The 17,144-nt window shown below is 40.5% G+C and overlaps 1 protein-coding gene and 1 long non-coding RNA gene across 2 annotated transcripts; both read left to right on the top strand.

The window, feature by feature from the left end:
• The first annotated feature begins 411 nt into the window (after nt 1-411).
• On the top strand, nt 412-784 carry LOC145795212 (uncharacterized). Its single transcript, XR_014335704.1, has 2 exons — nt 412-538; nt 750-784. It is a non-coding gene; the product is annotated as an uncharacterized LOC145795212 (long non-coding RNA).
• A 13,721-nt stretch (nt 785-14,505) lies between these two features.
• On the top strand, nt 14,506-16,184 carry LOC145795959 (uncharacterized). Its single transcript, XM_082880912.1, has 3 exons — nt 14,506-14,583; nt 14,687-15,042; nt 15,482-16,184. Exons 1-3 carry the CDS (start codon nt 14,506-14,508, stop codon nt 16,182-16,184), a joined length of 1,137 nt encoding a protein of 378 aa, XP_082737038.1.
• Nucleotides 16,185-17,144: the final 960 nt, after the last annotated feature.

Below are 17,144 nucleotides of genomic sequence, written 5' to 3'. Positions count from 1 at the left end.
GTTGTCAAGGTATAACCGTGGTGGCCATTTCATCATTGGGGCATTTTGTCGAACACCTTGCCGGTCTTGAAAAGCATCGCTACCCTTACTGATGAAGACCATCACCACACTCATAGGCACAACCAACTAGCTCCATCGAGCACCAAAACAAGAGTGTTTGTTTCCGATTCGCATCCACGATTTCTACAAATTGTTTAGAATTCTCTTGAAAGTAGCACTTCTCAATCCATCCACATTCTTTCATTGATTAGAATACCTACTAAAAAATTTCCTAAAAAATTGTCGAATTCCCACCAATTGCTTCAAAATTCCAACAAGATGAGGCTTTTGTTGCTTAATATAGTGAGTTTCGTGGTGTTGAAGACTTGGTTACCAAGTGTGAAATTAGGGTTTCTAGAGGTTTTTTTGAAGCGGGGAATTATTGTGTTGGCTGCTACTGTTTTCAATGAGCAAGGCTTGGTTTTGGCTGCGCTTCTGGGTCTCTCTACATTTTTTCTCCATAGCTGAAACTTCAATTACCACACTTTGGCTTTGGAAGGTACATATTTTATACTCCAATTGGGATTTATTTATTCGTAAAATTTTGCTGGTGCAAGTGTTGTCATGAGTAGGAACATATTAGATTTCTATTTTGTGCTAGGAATAAACTCTTTAAGAATTCAAGTTGTTTAGTTTATGCCTGGTTATTTGATAAGTAAAAATATTATTGGCTTGGCAAAATTCATGTTTGATTTCCGTGTGTTTATCAGTAAAAATATTAGTTACTCCATGAAGGAGATCGAAGGCTTTGTGTAGTTTTATTGGCTAGCCACAAGCTCACACATCCAATGAAGATATTAATCTCCAGATATAAATGTGGTTTTGGTTTCCTGCAACCCCAAACCGTGGTGGCAATAATTAGCGAGCTTGGGTAGCATGTCCTGTGGATTTGGGAACAGTGAAGAAGTAAACATCACACAACACCGAAGGATTCACATGCCTAAGGTTACATAGTTATGTTCTTTGATTTGGCTTTGAAAAGGTTGAAAGAAAGGTTCTAGACTTTGTAGTGTGTGAAAGAGCTAGAATAGACTTGGATTTAAAGGGGTGATAGGCTGTAAAATTTTATGACTTTGGCAAGAATTTTTTTAAACAAAATTTTGGGATCCCAGTTTGTGTTTTGGTGGACGATGACTGGAATGACACGCATTAATGTCTTCTGTCACTTGTGGGGGTCGCATTATGGTTAGCAGTTGGATTTTGTCGCCTTTTTCATGTAGCTTTGTTCTAGAAATCTTATTTGCATACTGTAACGCCCTCAAATAATAACATTAAACCCATCAAATAAGACATGCGTTGACGTATAAACAAACCACCTTCTATTATTCATTAGTGTCTCATTACATAAGTATTACATGTTATCATCATAACAAAATGCCCTACGGGCTTACAGCTTTCCAAGTTAACACTTGGTTACAACAAAGAGTACTAACTCGATACACATTAAGCCCTTGGCTTGAAGTTACATGTAATATATCAAAAGTAAAACAACAAAACATGTCCGCCTCTAGCCTCCCAGCTATGTCCTTGGAGGTGGCATGCTTCCTGTACCTGAAAATGATATTCCCATATAGGGTGAGCCACAGCCCAGTAGAAATACACTAAACCAACCATGGACAATGACTAAAACATTAGCAATTGATAGTTGGTCAACACTGATTCAATCACATAAATTACATATTTATGTCAACGACTTACAAGTCCCAATTACTTTTCATTTTCCCTTTTTCAACAGATAAGCATGCTAGCTCTATCATCATTTCCACAGTTATGTATAAAAACTATATCTCACATTCAGATAAGCATAAAAGCTATATCCACATTCTCAACAGATATGTATATCAACAATATCCACAGATAAGCATACAAGCTGTATCCACACTCTACAACAGATATGTATATCAACAATATCTACAGATAAGCATACAAGCTGTATCCACACTTCACTTCACAAAGATAAGCATATGAGCTCTATCTTCACTTCTCTAGACAAGCATATGAGCTCTGTCTACGGAGTACATCCCCTATCTCCTCCAAATACCTATCCGGTTTAGAGGTCCATCCCCTATCTTCCCCTAAACCGCGGAGTACATCCCCTATCTCCTCCTCTACACATAACGCATATAAACACATTGGTTCTATATACAATCACACAATACAAACAATTAATGTATTCTAGCAACTGTCAAGTTCTATAACACATTCCATTGATTAGTCTCAGTTTGCCTAATCAACATACATTGTCTACAACAATCACGACTATCCTCCACCGATAGCCCAAAGCAGTTATTTCTAAAACAGAAAATAAATGCACAAATGGATATTCAATCAACATTTCATTTCCTCATTTCTCATCAATTAATTATCCCAATTAATTAAACAATGTAATTAGGCCATTTTCCATAATTACCATTTCAACCCTTAGGTCCCATTTTCATCAATGATTCAACAATCATTCCATTTTCTTCATGCCAAACATGCATCTAGGTTTATTATGAATGAAACCCCAACCTTTGTAAAATTACACAAAAGCCCCAAACTTTTACAAAATTACCCAACCAAGCCCAACATCTCAAAATACCAAAATTTAAAGACAAAACCCATAGAGAGGAGTAGGTTATCCCTACCTCAAATTCGGAGTTCCAAAGGAGAAGACGACAAAACCCAACGTGCTCCAAAACCCGAGATTTTCAGATTAAAATGAAGCCCTCGACGATCAACAACTTTTTTGTAAAGGCCAAAGGTGAGTAAATCACTCCTACTAGATCAAAACCTAGAGAGAAGGTAGAGTCTAGAGTGAAAGGCTCAACAATGGTGATTTTGGAAAAGTAAGAGAGAGAAGAGAAAGTGAAAAAGTGATTTGAAAAGTCACAATTTCGGGACTTAAACCCAGTCTTCCGCTCGAGCGTAAAACACCCCGCTCGAGCGTACACTCACAGACTTCCGCTCGAGCGGCCAACCTCCCGCTCGAGCGCAGAATGCACTCGCTCAGCACTTTCGCAGAACCAGACCTCCGCTCGAGCTCCCAACCCTACGCTCGAGCTCACAACACTGCACAACAAGATACTGGATGGATGTAATCTACGCTCGAGCGCCAACACCTCCGCTCGAGCGTACAGGCCAAAAATCTGGGCAACTAGTTTTGGTTTCTAAACTCAACCAACCTGTAACCAACCCGCTCAACACATCCTATAACTCAAATACAACGTAAGAAAGGATGTAAACAAGATAATAAACAACTACCAACATCCACGGACACATGTCCGGATCACTATACAACAAGGGTAAACCCGGGATCGCTATAACCTCCCCCCCTTAAAGAATTTCGTCCCCGAAATTAAGCACAAGTTTTCAAAACGAGTTTTCCTCCATTTTAAACAATGTTACATTTTAACATTCAACAATTCGACCCATTACCGGTCATCCCATCCCTTTAACAAGAGACACATCACAATATGTAAACAACATATGTACTTTCAACATGCATCAACATTATGCACTATCCTTCCAATTTCAACAATATATTTAACACATATAATGTCACTTTCAACTTCCATATGAGGCAAGTTCCAAAACATACTACCAATAGTCAAAACATTCTCAATGTTTCACAACTTAAGACATGTATCAAAGCTCTTAAGTTCAACAAGATGTAAAATTTAAATATAAGATTACATAACAACAAACAAGTCCGGATATTTCTCTCGGACTTCCAACTCACGTTCCCATGTGGCTTCCTCCACTCCGTGATGTTTCCACAAGACTTTCACCAAAGGAATGGTCTTGCCACGCAGGACCTGATCCCGCCTATCCAAGACCCGAACCGGTCTCTCCTCATACGAGGCATCCTCATCTACCTCTAAATCAGTCCAATCCAACACATGTGATGGATCTGGCTCATACTTCCGAAGCATACTCACATGAAACACGTCATGTACTCCGGACAACTGCGGCGGTAAGGCTAACCGATAAGCAACCTCACCTATCCTCTCAAGGATCTCAAAAGGACCAATAAACCGAGGGGACAACTTCCCACTCTTCCCAAACCTCATCAGACCTCGCCTAGGTGATATCTTCAGAAAGACATGATCACCTACCTCAAACGCCAAAGGTCTCCTCCTACGGTCGGCATAACTCCTTTGTCGACTCTGGGCTGTAACAAGCCTCCTACGGATAAGCTCAACTTTCTCCGTCGTCTCCCTAACCAACTCCGGACCCAACAAAGGTGCATCACCCACCTCGGCCCAACAAACTGGAGACCTACACGGTCGGCCATACAAGGCCTCAAACGGTGCCATACCGATGCTAGACTGAAAACTGTTGTTGTAGGCAAACTCTACCAATGGCAAGTGCCTCTCCCACGTCCCACTGAAATCCAAGACACAACCCCGAAGCATATCCTCGAGGATCTGAATAGTACGCTCGGACTGCCCGTCAGTCTGAGGATGATAAGCCGTACTAAAGGTCAACTTAGTGCCCAAGGCACTCTGCAAACTCTGCCACAACTTAGCAGTAAAACGAGGATCTCTATCTGAGACAATCGTCACTGGGACCCCATGCAATCGCACTACGTCCCGAACATACACATCGGCAAGATGATCTACTGAATCCCTCACGCGCATAGGAATAAAGTGCGCCGACTTAGTCAACCGGTCTACAACCACCCAAATAGCATCACTACCCCGCTGAGTCCTCGGAAGGCCTACAACGAAGTCCATAGTGACATGCTCCCACTTCCACTCGGCAATAGGCAAGGGTTGCAACAAACCCGCTGGCCTCTGATGCTCGGCCTTCACTTGCTGGCAAGTAAGGCACTTCGATACGAAAACAGCCACATCTCTTTTCATACCTCGCCACCAAAACTGGCGACCCAAATCCTGATACATCTTAGTACCTCCCGGATGCACCGCAAGGCGCGAATGGTGAAACTCTCGGAGTACTTCCTCACGGCAAGCCTCCGGTACAAACAAACGGTCTCGGTATCTCACACTCAGGTCGGGATACACCGTCAAACCCTTCTCAACTTTCCCACTGGAGATCTTCTCTCGGAGGGATTCTACCTCAAGGTCACCTCTCTGTGCCTCTAACACTCTAGTCACAAGTGTAGGCTGCGCAACAACAGAAAACAAGGCCGCAGCCTCAACAGATTCGCCCAGTAGCAAATCAAACTCGCCAAGTGCTCCCAACATCACCCATTCCCGGATGGCTATACAAGCTACATCACTAATGGTTTTCCTACTAAGGGCATCGGCCACAACATTGGCCTTTCCCGGATGATAATGCAACTCAAAATCATAATCCTCGATGAACTCCATCCATCTCCTCTGCCTCAGATTCAAGTCTCTCTGTGTAAACAGATACTTCAAACTCTTGTGATCCGAGAATACCTCGAACCTCTCACCATAAAGGTAGTGCCTCCAGATTTTCAAGGCAAAGATCACAGCTGCTAACTCTAGGTCGTGTGTGGGGTAATTCTTCTCGTGTATTTTCAACTGACGTGAGCCATAAGCTACCACTTTCCCCTCTTGCATCAACACACAACCCAAACCCTCTCGTGAGGCATCACAATAAACCGCATAACCCAACCCTCTCTCCGGAATAATCAACACCGGAGCGGTGGTCAATCTAACTTTCAACTCTTGGAACGACCTTTCACAAGTCTCACTCCACACAAACTTGACTCCCTTCCGAGTCAGTCTAGTCAACGGTGACGCTAACCTGGAGAAATCTTTCACAAACCGACGGTAATACCCAGCTAATCCCAGAAAACTGCGGATCTCAAACACACTCTTAGGCTGTGCCCAATCTTGCACTGCCTCAACCTTGGATGTATCAACAGACACCCCTTCTCCGGATACCACGTGGCCTAAGAATTTGACTTCCCTCAGCCAGAACTCACACTTCCCAAACTTGGCGTACAGTCTATGGGCTCTAAGTAACTCAAGCACCACTCTCAAGTGTGCCTCGTGCTCCTCCTCAGAAGACGAATAGATAAGAATATCGTCTACGAAAACAACTACAAATCGGTCTAAGAACTCCCGGAAAATCCGGTTCATCAAGTCCATAAAGACTGCCGGTGCATTGGTAAGCCCGAATGGCATCACCAAAAACTCGTAATGGCCATACCGCGTACGAAATGCCGTCTTAGGAATATCTTCCTCCCTGACCCTCAACTGATGGTAACCCGATCTCAAGTCTATCTTAGAGAAACAACGGGAACCCTTCAACTGGTCAAACAAATCATCTATACGGGGCATAGGGTACTTATTTTTAACCGTAGCCCGATTCAACTTCCGGTAGTCTATACACAATCTCAAGGCACCATCTTTCCTTTTAACAAAGAGGGCCGGTGCTCCCCACGGTGAAACACTAGGGCGAACAAAGCCCTTATCTAGTAATTCCTGGAGCTGAACTTTCAACTCAACCAACTCTGCTGGAGCAAAACGGTAAGGTGCCATAGAAATCGGCGCCGTACCAGGCACTAAATCAATAGAGAACTCTATCTCTCGGTGAGGTGGCAAACTAACAAGATCTTCGGGAAAGACATCCGAATACTCACAAACCACCCTCGGTAACACAACCTGGGTCTCACCACTCTCACCACTCTCAAAACTAGCAAGTAGACTACTAAGCTCACTTCGCCCTCGCGAATCATATCCCGGTGGCAAAACACTACCAACCCGGTCTCCCAAGAAATGGAACCACTCCCCGCTCAAGGTACACAGTGTAACCCTCTGGCGGTAGCAATCAATAACAGCCCGGTATGACGATAACCAGTCCATACCCAAAATAACATCAAAACCCTTCATGGGCATGACAACAAACGGAAAAAGAAGCCTATAGTCGGCGACCTCTATATCACATCCTCTAACACCCTGTTTCAGAATCAACTCACCACCCAAAGGCGATACCACACAAATAGGAGATGCTAACTGTGCTAACTCCAATTCCAAAACAGATGCAAATGCAGCAGATACAAAAGAATGAGATGCACCCGTGTCTATCAACACATTAGCAACTGAGTTGCAAAACAGAAAAGTACCTCTCACTACTGATGGAGCCGGTACTAAATCCTGCGCGGTAACAGCATACACGCGTCCCGTAGGCCCCTGGTCTACCTGCTCACCTCTCGGAGCAAAAGACTGCTGCACAGACTGGGATGACGAAGCTCTCGGATTGGCCCTCGAGGCCTGCACAGACTGAGCTGGCTGAAAACCCTGCGTCTGCCTAGAACCAGACGCTCCCGAAGTGGCACTCAACTGTGGGCAAAACCTCTTCATGTGCCCAGGTTATCCACACTGATAACAAATCAAGAGCTGCCCCCTGCCCAAACTCTGACTCTGCGGTCTAGCTGAAGAAGAAGCAGCTTTCTGACCTCCACCCTTCTGCGGGCAAACAGAAACCTTGTGACCCAACTGGCCACACTTGTAACAGGTAAAATCCCCCTGACCACCTCTCCCGGAGCCTGCACTCGGGACTGGGAAGGTCGATCTAGCAACACCACCCTGCAACTGCTGAGGGTTAGAACCCCTCTGCCTCCTACCATCACCCTGACTATCCTGACTCCTCTTGGAGCCTCTCTGCCCCTCATCCTCCTCCTGCATCATAAGCTCCATATGAGCTGCAGCATCTACCAGGTGTCTATACTCTCGGATATAAGACCCTCCAACTCTCAACTTGAGGCCCCGCCTCAACTTCCGCTCAAACTCATAGCAACGGCGTTCCTCAGACGCCACCAGTTCAGGTGCAAACCTAGACAGACTGGTAAAAGTAGCCTCAAACTCGGCCACTGACAAGCCCTGCTGATTAAGCCGGCTAAACTGATCCCTCAGCTTTTCCCTAGCTGCTGCAGACAAAAACCTCTCCTGGAAAGCATTTATAAACGCCTCCCAAGTACCACCAACACGAGTTTTCTCGTACTTCCACCATTGACCCGCATCTCCCTTCAGTTGGAAGGATGCCAAGGTCACTTTCAGTGCTCCGTCCTCGATGCCAAGCATCTCAAACGTCTTCGTTGTCTGTTCGAGCCATTCATCTGCCTTAAGCGGCTCTTTAGGATCCCCGATAAACTCGTCCGGATTACACCGAAAGAACTCCCTCTTCAAGAAGGAAGGCCCTGCCTCAGCTGCCTGATTCTCAGCCCTAAGAATACCCAAAGCTCCTGCTAACTCTCTGGCCAAGGCACCCATAGCCTGCTGACCTACTGGCTCGGCCACTTTGGCCTGTCCAACTCCCTCCTGCACTGCCGGAATCTCACCCTGTAACGGTACTTCCTGCCTCGCAGGTCTACCACGCCTAGCACCTCTTCCTCGTCCTGACATCCTAATAAAGGCAACACAGAACGTTAGCACATTCATAGGTGTGCCGAAACTAATCACTCACGTCCTAATGCATGGACAACTGTAATTCACTCCACATAAGCACATAAACACATAAGCACTTACGAATTTCATTTCCGGATAATGATAGTCCCAAGGCGTTACTAGAGTTCCGGTTAGAAACAGCGTTGATCAAGTGCTTTTCCAACAAGACTCCCAGAAACTCAAGGATCCAATCAACATCCTAGAAATTAAATCCCATACCCACATAGTCACATAAGCATGTTAGCATTTAAGCACATAGCATATGGTACTACATCTAAGTCTCTATCAAGCGAGACAAACCCATTGTGATACTAATCACTTCCCACGTACCCAAAGTATTCGAACCCGGTACGCTCTGATACCAAGTTGTAACGCCCTCAAATAATAACATTAAACCCATCAAATAAGACATGCGTTGACGTATAAACAAACCACCTTCTATTATTCATTAGTGTCTCATTACATAAGTATTACATGTTATCATCATAACAAAATGCCCTACGGGCTTACAGCTTTCCAAGTTAACACTTGGTTACAACAAAGAGTACTAACTCGATACACATTAAGCCCTTGGCTTGAAGTTACATGTAATATATCAAAAGTAAAACAACAAAACATGTCCGCCTCTAGCCTCCCAGCTATGTCCTTGGAGGTGGCATGCTTCCTGTACCTGAAAATGATATTCCCATATAGGGTGAGCCACAGCCCAGTAGAAATACACTAAACCAACCATGGACAATGACTAAAACATTAGCAATTGATAGTTGGTCAACACTGATTCAATCACATAAATTACATATTTATGTCAACGACTTACAAGTCCCAATTACTTTTCATTTTCCCTTTTTCAACAGATAAGCATGCTAGCTCTATCATCATTTCCACAGTTATGTATAAAAACTATATCTCACATTCAGATAAGCATAAAAGCTATATCCACATTCTCAACAGATATGTATATCAACAATATCCACAGATAAGCATACAAGCTGTATCCACACTCTACAACAGATATGTATATCAACAATATCTACAGATAAGCATACAAGCTGTATCCACACTTCACTTCACAAAGATAAGCATATGAGCTCTATCTTCACTTCTCTAGACAAGCATATGAGCTCTGTCTACGGAGTACATCCCCTATCTCCTCCAAATACCTATCCGGTTTAGAGGTCCATCCCCTATCTTCCCCTAAACCGCGGAGTACATCCCCTATCTCCTCCTCTACACATAACGCATATAAACACATTGGTTCTATATACAATCACACAATACAAACAATTAATGTATTCTAGCAACTGTCAAGTTCTATAACACATTCCATTGATTAGTCTCAGTTTGCCTAATCAACATACATTGTCTACAACAATCACGACTATCCTCCACCGATAGCCCAAAGCAGTTATTTCTAAAACAGAAAATAAATGCACAAATGGATATTCAATCAACATTTCATTTCCTCATTTCTCATCAATTAATTATCCCAATTAATTAAACAATGTAATTAGGCCATTTTCCATAATTACCATTTCAACCCTTAGGTCCCATTTTCATCAATGATTCAACAATCATTCCATTTTCTTCATGCCAAACATGCATCTAGGTTTATTATGAATGAAACCCCAACCTTTGTAAAATTACACAAAAGCCCCAAACTTTTACAAAATTACCCAACCAAGCCCAACATCTCAAAATACCAAAATTTAAAGACAAAACCCATAGAGAGGAGTAGGTTATCCCTACCTCAAATTCGGAGTTCCAAAGGAGAAGACGACAAAACCCAACGTGCTCCAAAACCCGAGATTTTCAGATTAAAATGAAGCCCTCGACGATCAACAACTTTTTTGTAAAGGCCAAAGGTGAGTAAATCACTCCTACTAGATCAAAACCTAGAGAGAAGGTAGAGTCTAGAGTGAAAGGCTCAACAATGGTGATTTTGGAAAAGTAAGAGAGAGAAGAGAAAGTGAAAAAGTGATTTGAAAAGTCACAATTTCGGGACTTAAACCCAGTCTTCCGCTCGAGCGTAAAACACCCCGCTCGAGCGTACACTCACAGACTTCCGCTCGAGCGGCCAACCTCCCGCTCGAGCGCAGAATGCACTCGCTCAGCACTTTCGCAGAACCAGACCTCCGCTCGAGCTCCCAACCCTACGCTCGAGCTCACAACACTGCACAACAAGATACTGGATGGATGTAATCTACGCTCGAGCGCCAACACCTCCGCTCGAGCGTACAGGCCAAAAATCTGGGCAACTAGTTTTGGTTTCTAAACTCAACCAACCTGTAACCAACCCGCTCAACACATCCTATAACTCAAATACAACGTAAGAAAGGATGTAAACAAGATAATAAACAACTACCAACATCCACGGACACATGTCCGGATCACTATACAACAAGGGTAAACCCGGGATCGCTATACATACTTTGACAAAAAATTAATTTTTTTAAAGTTGGAGAGGTGGAAATGAGCATAGACCTATGAAGCACCGACACGTTCCAAGGCTCTGCGTATGAGTGTCAGACACGTGTCGGACACGGACACGCGTCGGACACGCGGTAGACACGTGTCCGACACTCTCTCTAACGTGTCTCCTTTTTGTTTTTGAAATCTTCCAGTCGGACACGCCATGGACACGGGGAGAGAGAGAGAGGGAGAGAGAAACCTGGTGCGATCTGCCTTCGATCTGCTCGATCTGCCTTCGATCTCTGTCTCTCGCCTTCGATCTGCCTTTGATCTCTGCTCGCGATCGACCTCTTGCCTTCGATCTCGATCTGAACTCATTGATGTCCACGGCTCAGCTCTTGTCGCAGTCGAACTTGTCAAAGATGGAGTCGTAGAGACTCGTCAGCTCCTCCGGCGGCGTCGCCATGTCCTCGCCTTCGATCTGCCTTCGATCTGACTTCCTCTCTCTCTCTCTCTTGTCGTGCGTCTCTGTCCCTCCCGTTTTCAACCATAACAATATAATTTGTTATATATAAAATATATATATCTAATTTGTTATATAAAATATATATCTAATAAATTATATTAACATATTTGTTATTATATTATTATATTAAATTATAAATTATATTATATTAACATATAAAATATATATCTTATTTAAAAAAAAAACTTATTTTATATTAATTTTTTAAAAAAATATATTTATTAATTTTATTATTATTTTGATTGTATAAGAATTAATGATTTTATTTTTATTTTAGACATATAATAAATAAATAAAATTATATATATTAAACGTGTCCCCAACGTGTCGTGTCCCCTATTTTTTGAAAAATTGCGTTTTCGCGTGTCCGTGCCGTGTCTGTGTCGTGTCCCGTGTCCGTGTCCGTGCAACATAGGCATAGACTGGGTTGTCTCTGCTAAGATTTTAAAATACTAATTAATTACTTAGTTAATATTGATACTTTAGTGCTATCAATATATAGATGTTGGTCTAGCTTGTATAAAGGGCGGATGATATAATAATTCAGCTTAAATTTGTTGGTAATTTGAGCACTACCCAGATTAGATGGCAAGCACTTGGTGCTTTGGAAGGGTGGAGAGGCTAACTCCTATAGATGCTAATCTAACAATTAACAATTGACTTTCGCTGATCAAAAAACATTAAAAAAAATAAGAAAAAATTTAAGCATAGCCCAAGTTCAATTTATTGAGCTCGAGCCAGCCTTGAGTACACAAAATTAGGTTAGAGGTTGGGCTTGGGGGGCTCATGCAATTCTCAAAACAACTTGGATAACTCTTCACTCCTAGTGTATCCACTCGAGTTGCACCCCTGGCTACAAATTAAAAGTTGCCTTTATTTAAACCAAAATCTCGAAAAAACGTGGCCATACAAATCAATCAATTTTTATTCCAAATGTAACAAGATTTCATTTCCCATTGTTAAAATTTTTTCATGTGGCTTTGTTCTAGAAATCTTCATTAAAGACTTTATGACCAAAAATAAATAAATATTTTTAATTTGAAGGGGTGGAAATGAGCATAGATTGTGTTACTAATTAATTACTTGGTGATACTTTAGTGCTATCAATATTTAAATGTTGGTCTACCTTGTTTGAAGGGTGGATGACAAAATAATTGTCGTCTTTGAGGGGTGGATGATAAAAAAATTCAGCTCAAATTTGTTGGTAATTTGAGCATAACCCAAGTTCAATTTATTAATTACGTAGTTGCCACTCTACTAGGTGGTTATGTGCAAGGAATTATTCTATTTTATGGGAATTTCACATTAGCCGTGTGCCTAACGAATAGCAAGGGCTAAATAAATACATGGCTTCAAAAATAAGGAAATAGTGGAGAAAATTATATAATATTATTTGACAGGCACATGGACACATGGTATTCCGAACTTACTAGATAATTTTTGGTTGTGTGCCCATGTTATAACAATAGTCTCAAATGTAGGAGAAAATGTATGAAAATTAGTTATATGGCCCCATACACTTGGAAGGGAAAACCACATAGAATATAGGCGAGTCCTAATGAATAATTTCTTCTTATTTCAAATCACATTCCTTAGAAATCTCTCATCCACCCAAATTGGTTTTTGTCCCATCCTATCTATAACAATTATCAAGGGGAACTAAAGCAATGCAATACGTTCAAAAATAAAATAAAAATTAAAAAAAATTATCAATAAATCTTATTTTAAAAGTGTTAATGAGTCCTATTAAATTTCAATGTGGACAATTAAATCTTTTTTTAAAAAAAATTTATTCTTAAAAAGTTCACTTTTCCTTAATAATATCTTTTATTTCAATTTTAATTTACTTACAAAAATATATTTTTTAAGTGCAAAAATTGAACGAACTACATCAAACAAAATCATACTCAACAATTTGATCAAAAGAACTATGTAGGATTCATCATTTTTTTGAAGTTGAAATGGTGGAAATGAGCATAGGTTTGGTTGTCTCCACTATGTTTTTCAAATACTAAATAATTACTTGGTGATACTTTACTGCTATCAATATTTAAATGTTGGTCTAGCTTGTTTGATGGGTGGATGATAAAATAATTGTCATCCTTGAAGGGTGGATGATAAAAACAATTTAGCTCAAATTTGTTCGTAATTTGAGCATAACCCAAGTTTAATTTATTGAGATTGAGCCAGCCTTGGGGAGACAAATTAAACAACTTGGATAACTCTGCATCTTACTGCATCCGCTGAAGTTGCACCCCTAGTTACAAATTACAAGCTATCTTAATTTAAACCAAAATCGTAATTTAGTTGCTAAACTCAATCAATTTTCATTGCACATCGAACAAGACTTCATTTCCCAGTGTTAAATTCTTTTGTTTCCTAATGTTGTATGTGGATCATGGATTTTGGTAAAGATTTGAAAAAGAAGAAAAAAGTGATTGAATAAAATGTAAGTTAAATTTTTTCTTCATTTCTTTTTCCATTTCTAAATCATTATCTAAATTTATGATTCAAACACGACGTTAATGACTGTGTTTGAAAAGTAGACTCTTCACATCAACAACCTAATCTGGAACTCAGATGAATTGAAATTTTGATCATAAAAATGAGTGTACATGAGATCATATCTCAATAGTTAACCAAAATTAAAATGGAAAATAATTGTAACATAATGGTGGAAAAGGTTTTGTGTGAAGTTAATGTAAAGAGGCAGAGGCTTGTATTGAATTTGTAAGTTCAACTGTGTCAACTTCAAACTCCTTGTTTCCAGCTACATTTCTTTAGAAATATCCCCCACCCACCCAGGTTAGGTTGGTTCGTCTCCCTTCTCTCTAACAATTTCATCAGTCTTAAACAAATTATTTTTCAACATTTGATTGCAATTTTAAAATTAATGTGCATAAGATATGTTGCAACATGGAATTCAAGGCTTATGGAAGACCAGCTTGTTTGAAGGGTCTGGATAATTTATTAAATATTTCTTGTCCTTGATGGGCTTCACCATAGAAAATACTTACTGTTACTTTGCAGTGTGTATCAAATTGGATAATAATACATTTAATCCTCTTATATATCCAGCTCAGTCATCATCAACTATCCAATACTTACTCTTTCCTTTTGATGTCTCTCTGATTCTTACCCATATAAGGAGAAAATGAGTTGGCTAATATGGCTTCATCAACTTCTTCTGGTATTTATCTTGTTTTCTCAACTAGTAGTTATTACTACATATTCATTATCATCACGGTCTTCTCCTACTTTTACATGCCATACGTGCCTTGAGGACCAGAGATTTGCACTACTCCAATTTAAGAAAACATTTACCATAACTGATTTTTCCTTCCTACAGTGTGAATCTGATTCTCACCCTAAAATGATGTTGTGGAATGAGAGTACTGATTGCTGCTCGTGGGAGGGGGTCACCTGTGACTGGTTGAATGGTCATGTAATTGGGCTTGACCTTAGTTGCAACACACTTTATGGTACCATTGAAGCCAACAGCTCCCTCTTCCACCTTCGTCAGCTTCAGAGGCTCAATCTTGCCTTGAATGACTTCAATTTTTCTAGAATTTCATCTAGTTTGGCTCGTTTGCAAGTTTGGCCCATCTCAACCTCTCCAACTCTTTATTTGAAGGCAGAGTTCCTTCAGAAATCTGTCATCTATCCAAATTGCGTGCCATTGATCTGTCTCTTTTTCATTATGAGGTGAGTCTTGAACAACACGCTTTCAATATGCTTCTTCGGAACCTAAACCAATTAAGAGAACTACACCATGTTGAGTTGGATATTCCTTCACCTTTAGCTCATGCTTTGCTAAATCTATCGTCTTTGACATCTCAGTCTTGCTCCTTGTCAACTACGTGGGAAATTCCCAGAAAACATTTTCCAACTCCCAAACCTACGAAAGCTCAATGTACAGGATAATTTGGGTGTCACATGATAAACTTTCAAACTTCAATGTGACTAGTTCTCTTCAGTTTCTTGATCTCTCCCTGACAATTTTTTTGGACAACTGCCTAATTCAATCAGCAATCTTAAAGCCTTGAATAGTTTGTACCTCTTTGGGTGAAACTTTTCGGGGTCCATTTCCAACTTCTCTTGGGAACCTTACACAAATCACCAATTTGGACTTCTGGGCTAACAGCTTCAGCGGTCAAATCCCTTTATCAATTTCAAACCTTGCAAAGCTTACTTACTTGGATCTTTCCAAAAACAATTTGAATGAGCAAATAATGGATTCCCTTGGCAACATAAGCCAACTTGCTTTCTTAACCCTTTCTGAAAATCAGCTAACAGGTCCCATTCCTTCGTATGCTGTTGGGATTTCAAAGCTAACTTACATTGGATTGCAAAATAACTCACTCAATGGGACAATACCATCTTGGCTGTTTGCTCAACCTTCATTGATTTCTATAGATTTGAATAACAATATGCTACAGGGACCAATTCCAGGATCAGTATATGAACTCGAGAACCTAACATACTTGAGGCTTTCATCAAATAACTTCAGTGGTGATATCGAGCTAGATAAGTTGCTTAAGCTAAAATATCTGTACTATCTTCATCTCTCATATAATGGTCTCTCATTGAACATCAACAACAATGTCAACTCTACCTTGCATTACTTTGAGACTATAGGATTAGCTTCTTACAACTTAAGTGAATTCCCAAACTTCTTGAGAGTACTGCTTGATTTGATTGCATTAGACCTTTCAAACAATAAAATTCATGGTGAAGTTTCAAAATGGATATTCGACGTGGGAAAAAATACATTGGATAGTTTAGATCTTTCTCATAATTTCCTTACAAGTTTAGAGTGTCTTCCATGGAAGAATCTAGAATATTAACCAGCACTCCAACTTACTCCGAGGACCACTCCTTGTTCCACCTATCTCCATAATTGGTTTCTCTATCTCAAACAATAAATTGACGGGAGAAATCCCAACTTTGATTTGCAGTCTGATGTCACTTGAAGTTCTTGATCTATCAAATAACAGTCTGAGTGGTGTGATTCCACAATGTTTGGGAAACATAAGCGTTAATCTCTCGGTGTTGAGTTTACGGATGAATAGCTTTGGTGGCATCTTTACTGTAGCATTTGCAAAAGGCAACATGCTGAGAGTCTTAACTTGAATGACAACCAAATTGAAGGACATGTTCCGCGATCTCTGCTCAATTGTAGACACTTGGAAGTTTTAGATCTTGAAACAAATAAGATAAATGATACATTCCCCCACTGGTTGGAAACTCTTCCAGAATTGCAGGTTCTTGTCTTGAGGTTTAATAGGTTTCATGGTCACATGGAAACCTCCAGGACCAAGAGCAAACATCCTTTTTCGAAGTAGAGAATTATTGACATATCGTGCAATGAGTTCACTGGCTTTTTGCCAACAAATTATATCAAACAATTTGGAGCTATGATGAATGTTGATGAATATGAAATGAAATTGAAATACATGGGTCAAACATATTACCAAGATTCTGTGGTGGTGATGTTTAAAGGATATGAGATTGAATTATCAAGAATCTTAACAATCTTCTCAATCATTGATTTTTCAAGAAATAAATTCCGAGGAGAGATTCCGAAATCCATTGGGAGGCTTAATTCGCTTCGTGGTCTTTACTTATCTAATAACAACCTTAAAGGCATCATCCCAACTTCACTTGAAAATTTGAAAAACCTTGAATCGTTGGATCTTTCCTCAAACAAGTTTGTATTCCTTTGCAATTGACTAGTTCAATATTTCTTGAGGTACTAAACTTTTTAGATAACAACTAGGAGGACCAATTCCTCAAGGGAACCAGTT

The sequence above is a fragment of the Camellia sinensis genome, chromosome 7 (genome assembly GCF_055761805.1).
Source record: "Camellia sinensis isolate YWXY chromosome 7, ASM5576180v1, whole genome shotgun sequence".
Taxonomy (NCBI): Eukaryota; Viridiplantae; Streptophyta; class Magnoliopsida; order Ericales; family Theaceae; genus Camellia; species Camellia sinensis.
This window is presented reverse-complemented; position numbering and strand designations above follow the sequence as displayed.